The following is a 16404-nucleotide window of genomic DNA, read 5'->3' on the forward strand; positions in this document are numbered from 1 at the left end:
GAAAATAAATCCCGAAATTAATTTGAAACTTTGATACTCAAAAGTTTCCCAGCAAAATATTCACATTCCCTGGGGATAATTAGTGTTCGTCCAGTGGCATATATAACAATTGTGATGACGAATTACTTCCTTTGTTCGAGAACAATCTTATTGAAATATAAATCTGTGATTTTACTAGGTCCACAGCTTCAATGAACCAAAGCAAAAGTTATACATCGACCTGTATTTAAATCAAATTGGTTCTCTTCTTCTTCTGGTATACAATAGTCTATCGACATTCGATGATTACATACTGTTGGCATACGTGGACTAGTCTATTTACAACACTTTTACCCCTATTTATTCAAAATATATGTTTTTTTCTTATGTTCAATGTATACATGTATATATTTTAAATTGCGCTATAGTTCCGTAACTTTCTATCCAGTCGTATAAACGAATCGTCGGCAAGTGCGTACATTTTTTTAAATCAATATTTCTGGTCTGTTCCAATCTGTCCTTCACTATTGACAATGACTATATATTACATTTTCCCAAATTCACCCTTGGAAAAAATATTTAAATAGATTTTAATTTCATCAAATCTTATTTTTTGGGTATTATTTATATGTTTATGAATTATATTCTTTACACCAGAAATGTTATTTATAAACAAGCGTATGAGTTTAGTAATGACAAGTAAGACAGAGTTGTATATTATTCATCTGATAGTTCAAAATGGAAAGTTATAAGTTATAAGTTATCAGCCGTGTACACTGATCAATACCTGCAGAAGTGAAACGATGCATGAACTTGCAAGCCCGACAGGAAATCGCTTGAATACCTGGACGTGTCACCTCACACCCCTCACAATACCTTTGGAAGTAATACCTTTAGCCATGCTGGTGATCAGATGAGGGAAGATCAAAATATATTTGTTTATTACTTTAAAGAATTATGAACAAATTAGATTTTCGAAAACAATTTTCACGGAACACTTATTTATGATTTCAACTTTGACTTTTCACCTAATTCCAATATCAACAGTTTAAAAACAACAGACCATGGTAATTTAAAAAAAGTAAGAATATTTTTCGTATCAAGTTAGTAAGTCGGATAAAACAACCGTACGATTGACAAGATATCGACACGCAATTACGACTACATCGGTTACTGTAGTTTTGTTTCTTTGTGGTTTATAGACATATCGTTTTTATTAATCGGGAAAGAAGACAAAATGGCGGATCGCAGAGAATTGATACTCTAAATTTAAAATCGATGGTGATCGCTTATCTAGCGGAATAAAACTTTAATATCTATGAATTTGAGCATTTTTATACAGAATGAACATAATATCAATTTTTGATTTTTTTGCGAAGTTTCCCTTTAACTGTAACTTATGTCTTGTGTTTTGAGATTTGCAACATGATAGCACTTGCCTTTATAAGAAAGTCGACACAATAAATCTATTATCGATATATTTGAGGTTCTATCAGTCATTACTGCAGCTAACATTCTATTACATGATTTTAAAATAAAATGGAAATTTAAAAAAAATATCAATTATTGCAGGGCACGAACCATACTCTACAAATATACAGCAGTATTCTGTAGTTACTGAACAGGGTTCCTGCATCCTTTCATCAAAATATATTTGTACTGCAACTAATGTGTCTGAGCTAGATTGGAAATTAAATGGTCATCATACGTACTACATGACAATCAAGGCAACAAATCTTGTCGGTTTGTCTGTCATGCAGACATCTGTGTCCTACAGTCATGATATCGTTTTGCCTAGAAAAGGTATTGTGATCGACGTTCCAGGGAATTCGTCAACATTTACACCAATTAAGGTATACGTTTTTAGCTTGGTAGTAAAAAAAAATGTGTTATATCAAGTAAAAAGTATGGCTATTTTTCTGAAATCTGCATCATGATCAAAGTTTAAAAGTGTAAAATATGATAAGATGTTCATATCCATCGACAGAATACATATATCAAAGAGTCCTTTTATAATTTACTTTAAAACTTTTCAACATAATCCCTATTTATCAACGCTAAATCTAGGGTTACACCTTGTAGTTAAAGGCCTTTTAATACCGGAATGCAAAAGTTTCATGTTAATAATAATATTTTATTTACTTCATTTTTTTTAATTTATTTTTATTTTTCAGGACATAGAGGATATTGACTTCCTTGCCGCAACGGACCATCTAGCTGTTCGTTGGACAAAATTTTATCATCCACATTTGAATTTATCATATTATGTCTGTGTAGGAACCGCGGCAGGCATATGCGATGTTGATGGAAAAAGGAAAATAACCGGCAATACTAATTTTTACTTAGTTTCTGGACTTTCACTATCTACTTTTCAAGTATGTAAAATGTAAATATTAAATTGTAAGAAAGCAATTATAATGAATTGTTATTCCAATTGAATTAAAAAGAACATTGACTGCATTAAGAAAAAGGTAAGATCACAAAAATACTGAGCTCCGAGGAAAATTCAAAACGGAAAGTCCCTAAGCAAATGGCAAAACAAAAGATCTAAAACGAATGTACAACAACTGTAATATTCCTTACGTGGAACAGGCATTTTTTATGTAGAAAATGGTAGATTTTATAGCTAGCTAAACATCTCACTTGTACGACAGTCGCATAATGTACAATTATATTTTGGAATCAAAATTTAAAAATTGATGAAGGTAGGATAATTTGTCAACAGTAGTAAATTAGTGTTTTTTTGTATTATTGCAAAACTTCCTTCGACATAACAAAAAAATAAATTAAGTTGAAACAACACCTAAGGAAAATGAATAAGTTCAAAACAGGGCAAGACCGTGAGCGTCCTCTGTTCTACATGAATAAACCGTCATTTAAATCAAAACTCAGTCAAAATGTCACATTATAATAGAGGACACAATCGTCAAACATACAAATCAAATGATTTTTCCTTGAAGCCAAAGATCTAAAAGACTGTGACAGAATATAATTTCTCTTAATCCGTAAAGAAAGCACATAGTTCTTTATAATTTTTGTCCGAGTTTTCGATCAATGAATCGAAAGAATCGATTTATTTAACAAAGGTTTTCAATAAGATATGTACGTTTTTATTTATCTGTTTTCTGAATAAAATATTGTTTACACTAACTCCAAATTTTGTTTTTAATTTAAGTTACAAGGAATTTCAATTAAAACATAAGTGTCAATTCATTACGATGTAATTATAGCGGTACTACAGTACAGTGTTTGCTGAAACATTGACGGGATCAGCGTTCGTATCTTCAGATGGTGTTACTATCGTGGATCCAAATTGGTCATTGCCAGATCTGAAAATCCTTGATGGAGAAAACTGCACAGGCAAGTCATGCCAATTAAATTGTCTATACAATGTTAAATACTAGAAAAAAAAATAAACAAAGAAGGTAAACTAAATTAGATTTGCATTTATTTGTCAAACTCTAGTTCAGTTCCCCCCAGTGTAAACTAATATATCCATTACAATCGTACATATATTTACAGTGGTGCTTGAAAGTTTTTAAAGATAATAAGCGATACAATGATCAATTTTATAGACAACTTGTACTATATCCCTTCACAATTGTGCATAGTGGTTGATCTTTGGGTACTCTGATGTTAAGTAATAGATTGCTGAAAGAGAACGTACAAAACAAAATGATGACGCTCAATTTGTTGTTACCAAACACGATATTATATTAAATGTATTTATATATGTATTAAAAACTATACTCAGTTGCAACTGCAACTTATCTACGTCATTATATTCTTTTCCAGACAATTTACCATTAAATGCAAGCCATCATGATCAGGTATGTCAGAATGTGCTTTGTATATTTTTTACTCATTATGTGCGCATTGTTCACAACGGAGAAAGAAAACAAAAATATTTTGAAGCATTAAAGCATTAAAAAGATATCATTTACGCCTTGACGAAGAAATCACTTTAGCAATGAGATTATAATAGCAACGTGTATTGCTCGCACTGGAAGTAGACTTCTGATGTGTATAAATTTTAATATAGCATACATAATCACATTTATAATAATAAAAAAAATATAGAGAACTAAATAGATCCACGAAAGGGATTTGTTCTGTTGTACATTCAATTAGCACAGGTCAAAAAGAACGTCTATTAATTTTAACCACAATGAAAATGTTTTGCATATTTAATCAATAGAAACAATTAATGCATCTTTTAAAAAATACGAATACAAAAGTACATTGGGTGTATGCTATATCCAATTTAGTTAGGACAGTAATTTCTTCACGTTTCAACATTATTTTTACTTTCAACAGGATACACGACCACATTGTGTTTCTGACAAGGATTTTCAAGTATCCACTACTGTCTTGAGCACATATTTTCAAATTTCATTAGAATACTTACCATACATAACACATGCATTTTGGAGTATAGATGAACGGCATTGGCTTGGTGGTAAATAATAATTAGAATTATAGAATGACACATAAAACAAGACACACCACCAAGTTAGTCATACCAAAGAGATAATGAATAATATAAATAATAAAAACAAAAATTCATTATGAGGATAAAAGTCAATAAGGTACAATATTATATAAGTGACCTAAGTAGGACAGACTAGCCCATAATACGAAAAAGTGATGAAAAAATAAAAGAAAAAACAAGAATGTGTCCAAAGTACACGAATTCCCTACTCGCACTATCATTTTCCATGTTCAATAGACCGTGAAATTGGGGTAAAAAGTGTAATTTGGATTTAGAATTAGAATGATCATATCATAAGCAACACGTGTACTACGTTTCAAGTTGATTGGACTTCAGCTTCATCAAAAACTACCTTGACCAAAAACTTTGACCTGAAGCGGGGCAGACGGACGTACAGACCAGAAAACATAATGCCCCTCTACTATCGTAGGTGGAGCATAAAAATATCGAACTCCTTGGAAAATTTGAATTGGAAAGTCCACTTTCAAATGGCAAAATCAAACGCTCAAAACCATCAAACCAATGAAAAACAACTGTTGACTTGGAACAAGCATTTTCTTTACAGTGGATTAAATCTGGTTTTATATCTAACTAAACCTCTCGTTTGTATTAAAGTCACAAAATATTTCATTATATTGAAAAGACACAGAGCAGTATACCTATATTAACTCCAGGTAGTATGCAAGTATACTGAAAAATTGAAGTTCTACTTTGTTTAACCTACTGTTATTTTATTTTCATATTATGTGTAAAGATTATGATTTTAAGTATTCTTCTCATCCTATTAGCTGTGATTGGCAAATAAAGTATTTGTTTGTTAGTTTGTTAAAATAATGAAAATATGCATTGTATCATTATAATGAAAGTAACTTTTTTTTACAAATATTACGAATGATCACTATTTTACACAATTTCTTTTGATCTTACTGACTGATAATTTCAATTCTCAGCACAGTAGAGTGATATGAAAATTTATTGCTAGAACCTAAAGCCCTGGTCACAACGAACCCACGACACATCTATACAGCGCCACGACATGAAAATTGGTAAAATCGGTCATTTGTGATCATCGTACGACAGTCCCATGATATTTTGAGCATCGTGGCGCTGTCGTGTGTCGTCGGACAAAAATTGAACATGCACCTTTTTTTGCTCTACGATTGTTTGTCGTGTCACTGTCTGGCGGCTGTCGTGATAGTGTCTTACCATAATCGTCCGACTGTCTGGCGATAAACATATTGTCGTGGGTACCAACATAAACCATTTATAATAAAACAATCGTACGACTGTTGCAAAACACTCGCGATACAGTTACACGATTGTCTCACGAATACCAAATTTCGTACGATGCTCGACCAACATTGATTGTCTGTCGTATGGCAGTGGTACGTTCACCGTGCAACACATTTTTGTTTTATTTAGAAGAATACAATTCGTCGGGACTGAATGTTTGAAAAAACATACCGTCTGCCGTTTAAAGAGGATGGCTATTCCACCAGAACGATTACACTTGGCCCTGCTAAATAGGCACCTTGCCGGACCCCAACAAGAGAAAACTATGGTCCTGTTAGCGTTGATTCGAGTTCGTGAATAATATAGGAACCAGCGAAACGCCAGACGTTGGTGGGTTAGGCCATTGATCAAACTACGCCTGATGTTTGGGCAGTATAGTATTCACTGATGCAAGAGTTGGAGCTGGAATCTGCCGGTGCTTTCGTTGGATTCATGCGGAAGGAGCGTGGCATGTTTCAAGACAGTGGCACGACAGTCGTACGACAGTGGCACAACAGTGAAAAGACAGTAACACGCGAATCCCATGACATGAAAACCTGAAAAATAACCTGAAACAATTCAGGATTGTCGTACGACTGTCGCACGACCGACTTGCGACTTACTACGACAGTACAATTACAATTATTTTTTCTCTGTCGTGTGCCCATCGTGGACATGTCGTAGCTGATGCGACCACTCGAAATATTGTTTTGACATTTTGCACGACAGTGCCACGACAACTATTTTATAGATCTTCCACGACAAAAAATCGTACGATCTGTTGTGACCGGGGCTTAAGGGCGCACGTGCCCGTTGTCAATGAAATTAACAACGTCGTTATAGTTAAAATAACAATAAACAGATTATCATTGGTCATCTCAACTCGATTGCTTTTCTCATTTTTGCTGTACAGGCTCAAACGAGAAAATCAATTTTGCTGAGATGATTAACGATAATCTATAATAATGCAAATAAATTATCAAATTGAAAAAAAAAACATTTAATGTTTATTGATTTAGTTATAGAACATGAACGTGATTCTATTGTGAAAACATTAGCTCGAAGGTTTACGTCTGAGGTTTAAAACTAATGATCAATTTCGAAATTTCAGATTTCTGGAGCACATTTAATGAAATGGACTACCAATATATTTCAATCAATCAAAATACAAAACTGACCGCGAGGGGTCTTTCACTAGAGCCTGGGCGAACATATCGATTATCATTGAAGTTTTGTGCAGGCGATGTATGCTTCCCTGCAATAAAGACTAGTGGTGTCACAATCATACCAAACAAACCTGTTACCGGACCTATATCGATTGATTACACACATCATACTAACGATACAGATAAGGTATGGTAGATCTTTGTTTAATTAATCCCTCGATATTAACCAAGTTAATCCCTCGATAATAATCAAGCAACAACCAATCACCCAATATTTGTATTTAAGGTATATGCTGTAACAAAGTGCAATCATAAATTCGTTGTGTAGTAATTAATTGTGACTTATTGGTATGCTGGTTTTTACATTAATGCAGGGTAAAACATAGCATGATCGACAGAAAACATAAAAAAAGGAAAAAAGAGAGAAAAATTGATAAAAAACGGATAAAGACCGGATAAACTAGAAAATGAGAAGCATTCATATGTTACTGAATTAAACATTCAATGAAAATCATAACTTCATAAGTAGTTTAATACATATTGGATGTTTTTGAAGTGAAACTGTTTGCGTTTATTTTAAGATGGAAATAACATTCGCTAATATGTATGATCCGGACATAGTGGATGAAGTAGAAGCAAAACGAGTAGTATCATATTACGAATACAGTCTACATGATAGTTCAAACGGAATATATCATTCTTGGTTGAAAGCAGATGCTATATCAGCAATAAACAGCTCTTTCGTATGTTTTTTTTCTTGATGAAGTGTTTGATCATGTTTATGCCATAAAGTTAATCTGTAACACAATCACAGATTTTATGAAATTTACTTACAACTTTCAAAAGTTTTAATTTGCACTGTTAAAAGTAAAAATATGGTATGTTTTCTATTATTATTTTGTACTTGTTTGGCTTTATAAATATTTTGATTTGAGCGTCACTGATGAGTCTTATGTAGACGAAACGCGCGTCTGGCGTACTAAATTATAATCCTGGTACCTTTGATAACTATTTGCTATAAATCAAACAATGCTATTTAGTTGATGTACATCACGAAGGACGTCACATTCGGTAGTTACAAAGAGGTGAAAGATAACAAAGAGATATTCAGACTCATAACTAAAAATCAAAATTGACAATGTCATTGCAAAAAACGAAAAACAGCTAACATTACACAAAACACAACATAGAAAACACAAACCCAATCAAACCGTGGGTTATCTCAGATTCTCGTGAAAGTAAATGTTTATAAAATTGACATTAAAATTATCAGTTGCATATATTATTTTTTTGTTTGCTAAAAACATAAAAGAATAGTAATGTATAACTCTACAATGTTTTTCACACTTTAAAAAAACGGTTATCAATAAGCCTATCGGAATAATGTGCATGTGAACACACAAACAATATAAGCATGGACACTTCATTTTGTTGTGTTGGAGTAGCAAGAAATGGAAAGGTTTGAAGAACAGTTGCAATAGTTCGAAAATCTATGCATTTTCAAAAGAAAGTTAAGATTCAAACATCTTAGATAACATTTTCTCATACATCATATGCATTCAACACGTATAATCAGTTTAAAATTAATCTTTTCTCAGTCAGATTTATTATCGTGAGTATTTGGACATAAGGCAAAATGTTTCTTGTTTTTTTTCTTCTAGTCACAGCTTACAATTCATTTGCTGGGGCAGATTGATTTTTCAAAATGTCGTATATTTGCCTTACGTGGATATAATGGAGCAGGTGTGTCACAGACAACATTTGCAGAAATTAAACCGTGCAAAGGTCAAGATGTGGTTCCAAAAATAGTCTTAGATGCTACAGGAGAGCAGCAATTGAACAGAGGTATGTTTTTAACAAAAACAAGGGTGTTTATTTTACATCTGCTAGTATTTACACATTTCAAACAATCCAATTAAAATATCAGTCAAGAGTTTCACAAATCATTGCATCATTTTCTCGTTTGAATTGTTATACATTGTCATATCGGGGCCTTTTATAGCTGACTCTGCGGTATGGGCTTTGCTCATTGTTGGAGGCCGTACGGTGACCTATAGTTGTTAATGTCTGTGTCATTTTGGTCTCGTGTGGACATTTGTCTCATTGGCAATCATACCAATCTTCTTTTTTATATCATAACAAAAAACAAACAAGAATGTGTCCATAGTACACGGATGCTCCATCTGCACTATCATTTTCTATGTTCAGTGGACCGTGAAAATGGGGTAAAAAGATCATATCATAGGGAACATGTGTACTAAATTTCAAGATGATTGGACTTCAACTTCATCATAGACTACCTCGACCAAAAACCTTTACCTTAAGTGATACAGACGGAAGAACAAACGGACGAACGCACAGACCAGAAAGCATAATATCTATAAATTGGGCATAAATATACATAAAAGTTTAAATCTTTTAATTAAAGTGTTTTATTTTTTTTTGTATTTTAGACGGTTCTATAATAGATGGATATGGCCATGAAATATATCTTGAAGAAACTGGAAGATGGAATATTGAAGATGTTGATTACACTCCGTATAAAAACATTTTAAGTGCTGTGTGGCACTCACTTCGACACAAAAACTTTACTTGGGCAGTGATAGAAATAAACACATTAGATGCTTTAACGTACTACAAGGATTTCAATACCATTCATCTTTCAGATCCATGCTCACATCCTGATGTTGTTACATGTGGACATACTGGTAAAATATTTGCAGGATGCCATTGATTCGTTGTGAATAGTAAAATTATATAAATATCACATAGCTGAGAGGGTGATAAAGCAGGTTGTTATCCATAGGAAATATTGTCAACTTAAAAGGAGCCGTGGTTGACAATGCTTTTTCGAGGGGTACCAATCTGCTCTACCACAATCCTCTCAGCTATTTTCTATTTAATTTTTTAATTTATTATACTTATTGTTACTGTTAAATTTAAAATTATAAGTACTAAACTATGACGGTATAGACATGAGCAATGAAACAGTTATTAGAAAAAACAACAGAATGGAAGCCAGACAATTTCCTTTTGTTTTGACAGACTGAGAAAACCATTAGCATTAATAATTCATTGTCCTTTACATTATCTATTTTTTTATTTTTCTGCATGAGAGGGTGACATTCAAATAAATTCTTGCCCGCTGAGCCATTTGATTGAGTAAATTATCTCCTTTGTATTATCCAATCAAAATCTGTCGCTTTGACGGGAAATATAATAAAAACAAAAATATCAAACTGCATTGGAAATTTTAAACTGAAAGTCCTTTATAAAATGACAAAATCATGATTTTGTACAGGTGAAATAAGGTCATTAACAAAACAGAAAAAGACAATATTTACTTTTCAGGTTTACATTCCGGTGATGGATGTTTTGCTTTAACAATTTTTCCTCTTCATAGTCGAGTCGTTTATTATTTCAGGATGCATATAACATTACACCATGATAAGTCTTGTCAACTGGTTTTGGTTTTTTATTTTTCTGACATTGTTATTACGTGGTTGCCGTTTGTTGATGTAGTTTCTTGTTTTCTTATAGATTAGACTGTTGTCTTTCATGTTTGATTTGTTTTACACAAGTCATGTTGGGCCCTTTATTGCTTGTTATTCGGTGTGAAACAAAACCTGTGTTGAAGGCCATAATTTGACCTATAATTGTTTACTCTGTATACAAAGTGACTTGGGTGGAGAGTTGCCTTATTAACACATCTCCTTTACATATCTCTTAACATTTATAATTGGCATATGGATTACTTTTTATTTCAGAAAGTGCTTATATTAATGTTTTATTCAAAGACGAAAGTCCTCTAGAGCACGGTAAACGGTACACCATCTGCATTCATGCTCCGTCGAAAACTCTTGAGTATGAGACGTACACAGAAGTACTGCAGGAAACAAATGAATGCAGTGATGGTATCACCGTTGATCTTATACCTCCTTTAACAGGAACAATTTGGATAGGACCAACTACAATAATACAGTACAAGGTTCGAACAATTTTTCAATCCTGGCTCTAATTTTTTGAACGGTTTCAACATAAGGAGAAGTGTCTTTGTATTTATTTTGATCTATAAAAGGAGATATTACAGAAGATTTAACTCTTGGGTGGGTATGTGATGCGGATATGTTACGTCTGAAAATAAAATTTTACTTATGGTTTAGCAAACCCAAAAATTAAAAGTTTGATCTAACCCCGTGTTGCAATATGTCAATACTAGCAACAAAAGAAACTAAACAAGGCAATGTATTTTCCACAAATAATGAAATTATATACGCTGTTCCTAAGTGAATAGTTGCCCTTTTTGGTCTATTTTTTTTACAGAATTGTATGTTTTCATTAAAACCATTGATTAAAGGCAAAAACGCGTGAAAAAAAATGGAATTTTCTAATATTAAAAATCTTATTTTCACCCAAAAATTCAAAAAATCGATTTAAGAACTTAAACCTTTAAAATTTAAACATGGGCTGCTTAACATTTTGAATGCCTTTACAGATATTTGAATACTTAATTCTCATCTTCGAAATTAAGCCCCAACTTTTGTCATCATTTTCTATAAATAAACTTGACCCAAATGTTCAATAGCTAGGTATTTTCTAACTTTCCAATTAGATAAGATTCTTTTAATCATATGCATTTGCTTTATAAATTTATGTTTTTCATTGGATAATTGACGATTTTTCCTATTCATCATATTTCATGATAAATTTAAGTTCAAACTTTTGTATCGTTTTGTTGACTAGTATATGATAATGTGTTCTTCATACAATTAAAGACAAATACTCAAAGAGAAAGGCTCAATCGGTTATAAGCAAAACACTATCTAAATTGTGTTTCATTATAAAACTTCGGATAAGTATTACAAATAAATGAAAACTTTCAAACTCACAAAACACGTTTAGATGAAGAAAAACAAAAACTTGTCAATATACGAATCATCGAAGAGAGGTGGAAGATGACAAAGGGAAATTCAACTCATAAGTGAAAGACAAACTGCCAACAGTCAGGCAAAACACAAAACAAACAAACGAAAGGACAAGCAACCGTCTACTAAACACAACATCAAAAACTAAAGACTGAACAATATGAATCCCATAAAAAAGGGTGACAATTAGAATAATATAGAAATATGCACGTGTAAAATACAAAAACAACCCCATGCATTATCACATGACTTTTTTTTATTCAACTGCCTTTTCAGATTGTTTGTTTGCTTGTACTAGTTTCAGATATCAACTTCTGATATTTTTGTCAATTGGGAATCATTTCTGGATATTGAAGAATATGGTACAGCAAGTCATAGTACTGGAATACTTCAATACCAAGTTGCTATTGGTAGGAAAAATATTATTAAAAACAAACATGATATTTTCCAAATATTAGAGTTTAGACAACTAAAAGTAATAGTTAAAAAGGATCTATTTTTCAAAGAAGAGTGAAGGAACTTTCTGTTAGAAATAACAAACGACTACATTTTTTGACGACATTCTAAGATATACTTTCGAATTGTTTGATAGGAGCTCGAGATAACAGAAGAATATCGATGTATATAAACTAATGAAAAATTCTAGGATATAATGTTTTATGCCAGTTTTTTTATCAGTGTCACTCGGACTAGAACAGTTGGATAGCGAAATCAATAAATTGACATAATTTAACACCAAAAATTGCCTAAGTTTTTCAAAAATCAGCTCTAGGCCTACGGGAAACTGGTATCTTCATTTGCAATATACCATTCAAGGTGTTGTGCAATTTTCTCATTTCTTATCAGTTTCAAAGTGATTCGTTAATAAACCAGTATTTTCATTTTTTTAAGTAGAGATTAGGAAACAATTGATATGAAATGTAAGGTCCATGAAGTTATTTTCGTTGATAGTTGGTGTTTTAGATTACAATACCTTGTTAATATACTGTCACATATTTATATCTGTTTTGTCATTAACAGGATCTGTAGAAGGAGGGTCAGATATAGTTGAAAACACAAATGTTGGTATTGTGAATCATGTCACGTTTCACAATCTTCACTTACAGAATGGTCATGATTATTTTGCATCTGTTAAAGGTATGTGTGTATATCTTTTTAAATATGCATTTTTAAATATGAAATAAATAGAATGAAAAATATTACTAAAATTATTGAATATTGACTTAAGTTAAATTGGTTTGGGACAAATGCGTTTTGATGTTTGTCAATTAAAATTGTCCGTAAAATTTGTTCTATATTTGTTTGTTTGAGATTGTGACACAATGATGACTGCTGTACCCATATTGTGACTATTTTAATTATTATGTCTGTTTTGTGCACATGAATGGGGTTTGATGCGACTGTCATACAAGTGACAGGTTTAGCGCTATAAAACGAGGTTCAATCCACCATTTTCTACATTCATGTAAAAATGTCTGTACCAAGTCAGGAATATGACTGTTGTTGGTCATTCGTTTGATGTCTTTTATTATTTGATTTTGCCATTTGAATAGGGACTTTCCATTTTGTGATTTCACTTTTCACAGTATGTTCAATTGTTCTGCACCCTTCTAATTTTTTTTGAAGAGCTACTGAAACATAAGATAAGAAACAAAATGAATATGAGGAAACCAACATATACCAAATGCAGAGACATATTTACTTTATTTTGTGGGTACCAATTTTCGTGTATTAAGAAAAAATTAAATATTCGTGGATATTCCATTTCGTGGTTTCGACGAGGTCTGCATGAGAAAATTTGTTATTTGTTGAATATTTATCATCGTGATTTTAAACGAAATCAAACGAAAATCGGTATCAAAAGAATAATTACTCCATAGTAAAAGATTTAAATCAAAATTGTTAAAACAAACTTTGCATCAACTTTTTTAAATTCGTTAATCTATTTTAAGGAATTGATTTCTCTGGAAGAAGTTCTACAGCACACTCTGCCTCAGTAAGAGTAGATACCACTCCACCACATCTAACATCAAAACCTATTCTAATTGATGGCAGACATATTAGAAGTTTCACTGAAATTCAAGCATGGTGAGTAAAACGATGAGATTCATCTCAGCAAACTGAATTTATGTTAATTGAATTATTTGTATATATCCCGTTGCATTAAAACAAAACGCAAAGGATTTTAAATATTCTTACATTTTGTGACGTATTTACTTCAGCTGGAAAGATGTCTTTTATGACTTAGAAAGTGGAATTGCATATTACATGCTAGAAGTAGGCTCTAAAGCAAATATTGGGGACATTGTACAATCCATCGAGACAACTGAGGACTGTGGAGTTCCTATCCAGTATTTAGATATTGATGCGCATCAAGGACATGCATATTTCTTAACAGTCAAGGTAAGATATATACCATTGATATATTTTACTTATGCTAAATATAACTGCAGGAGAAACGTTTCCTTTTTTTTTTATCCTCGTCTGGCAATCCTTTAAAACTTCTATCGCATTTGTTTAAGGAACTATACGAACTGAAATTTGTAATCGTGTGAAAATTGTATACAGTCTGATGCGTTTTGAGATACATCATGCATCAGCTACTTGTTAACTGAATACAGATATGAACATATTCTAAGACAATTTCCAACAGTTACGAAACTTTCAGTGCAGTTTTCAGTTAAGTGCCTCCTGAAAGTTGTTTTCAGGATTATGTGAATATCTATACGCTGTGACCCGGTTTCAGATTTTTCACTCGTCCAATTCCTGTACTTTAGTCTTACAGTAGGAGGATTAGTAGTAAGCAATAACTCGTAATTCCACTTATTTCATTAATTTTATACAATATTCAAAGATGTAGATTGAACATGTATTTCAAGTATCATGTGGATATAGCTATTACATATTAACTTAATTTAAAAATCACTTTAGAATACAATGTAATGTTAATAATTTCAGTTTTCGAATTTGAGTTATTTGGAGCAACGTATTAAGAATGGACCATTTGCTTCACTGTAAATTAAACCTTATTTCTATTCTCTTACAGGCAGTCAATAAAGCAAATTTAGTAACAACTTCATCCTCGTGGGGTTACATTTATGATCAATCTCCGCCAGAAGTTGGACAAGTGTTTGATGGATTTTTGCAAGAAGATAAGTTGAATTCGATTGATATCGACTTTCAGATAGACTCCACTCAGCTTGGTGCATACTGGAAAGAGTTTTATGATCCACATACAACAATAAAAACTTACAGAATTAATGTTGGGACTTGTGTTGGTTGTGATGACGTATTACAAGCACATGATGTTGGAATAATATATGGTATTAAACTTATATTTTTGTTTTTTGTATATACAAGATATCAGTAAAACTACCTAACTACATTCAAAAATTTGTTATTAGAAGGCAAATTCAAATACAATAACAAGAAAAATTCAAATACAATCGAAACAGTGTGTGAGGTTGGGGAGATTAAAAACGGTAAGCATACTTTCATGATGCATATCTGTATATAAGTTTCGAAAGACATTAGTTTTTCGAAGTCATAATCATTTTAAAACATCTAAAGCCATGAGATTGATATGATACCGGACAACTTTTTAACATTAATATACTTACCGGAGAAACACGACGGGTGTCACATGTGGAGTTATATCTGCTTTCCCCCTTTTGGAGTACCTGAGGTTACCCAGGTATTTGTTTTGGTTTGTGTTGCTAATTTTTTTTTATGCTATGATATTCACTATTTTTTGGTCGTTGTTCGTTTTTTACCGTGGTGAGGGAGTTTATTTGCGACTTTTAATTTCAGATTGAGTTTCCCTTTGGTATCTTTAGCCTCTCTCTTTAAGTTATTTTTACCAGCCTATTTACTTATACATAGTCATTATTCTATTTTAGAATTTGTTTTAAAGGGAATGAATCTTGCTATTGGTAAGATATATTATACCACAGTAACTGCATGTAATACAGCTGACCTTTGTTCATCTGTTACGTCTGATGGATTTATAATTGATAATAGTCCCCCAAATATTGGAAAAGTGAAGGATGGAGCAGATTACATTGACATAAATTATCAATCTTTAAGGTATCTTAAAACGGCCAATACTGATACTATTTAAAAATATATGTACTTAAATACTATTATAATATATGTGTATGTAAAACAAAGGATTACTTGGATATACTATTAGAATAATCTTTTTTTAATATTTGTATTCTTTACAATAAATTAAACAGAAAAAAAAATATATGTATGGTGTTCAAAAGAAATTGGTAACGAAGAAAAGAACTGTAAATATTGATTTTCCCCATTTATATTCTATCGGGAAATTATTGCTGTTTACGTGAAAGCTACTAAACCCAGGACCAAAAGGTGAATTTGTGGTTTACCTTTCGAAATTTTTACGCAAACCATCACGAAATGTTGATCATAATGGAATATCTGTTTTACCGATGACGACGGATATGTTTAACTTACCGTAACAACAAGCCAGTCTACTTTTCATTGAATCTGCTCTCAAATGAGCAGAACAAATGAAGCCACATAGGAAAAAAGTATTTTAAAGATG

General features: G+C 32.1%; 1 protein-coding gene across 1 annotated transcript in view; it reads left to right on the plus strand.

Annotated features, from left to right (window-relative positions):
* The window catches only part of LOC143057491 (uncharacterized), a 61938-nt gene that overhangs the window by 21828 nt on the left and 23706 nt on the right, over window positions 1-16404 (plus strand). The window contains exons 10-20 of the mRNA XM_076230799.1: window positions 2154-2304; window positions 6855-7096; window positions 8571-8754; window positions 9363-9617; window positions 10677-10897; window positions 12133-12244; window positions 12855-12971; window positions 13787-13922; window positions 14057-14237; window positions 14881-15157; window positions 15734-15920. Coding sequence (XP_076086914.1) covers window positions 2154-2304; window positions 6855-7096; window positions 8571-8754; window positions 9363-9617; window positions 10677-10897; window positions 12133-12244; window positions 12855-12971; window positions 13787-13922; window positions 14057-14237; window positions 14881-15157; window positions 15734-15920 — 2063 coding nt within the window. The remainder of the gene's footprint in view (window positions 1-2153; window positions 2305-6854; window positions 7097-8570; window positions 8755-9362; window positions 9618-10676; window positions 10898-12132; window positions 12245-12854; window positions 12972-13786; window positions 13923-14056; window positions 14238-14880; window positions 15158-15733; window positions 15921-16404) is intronic.

Source organism: Mytilus galloprovincialis, chromosome 13 (genome assembly GCF_965363235.1).
Source record: "Mytilus galloprovincialis chromosome 13, xbMytGall1.hap1.1, whole genome shotgun sequence".
Lineage (NCBI taxonomy): Eukaryota > Metazoa > Mollusca > Bivalvia > Mytilida > Mytilidae > Mytilus > Mytilus galloprovincialis.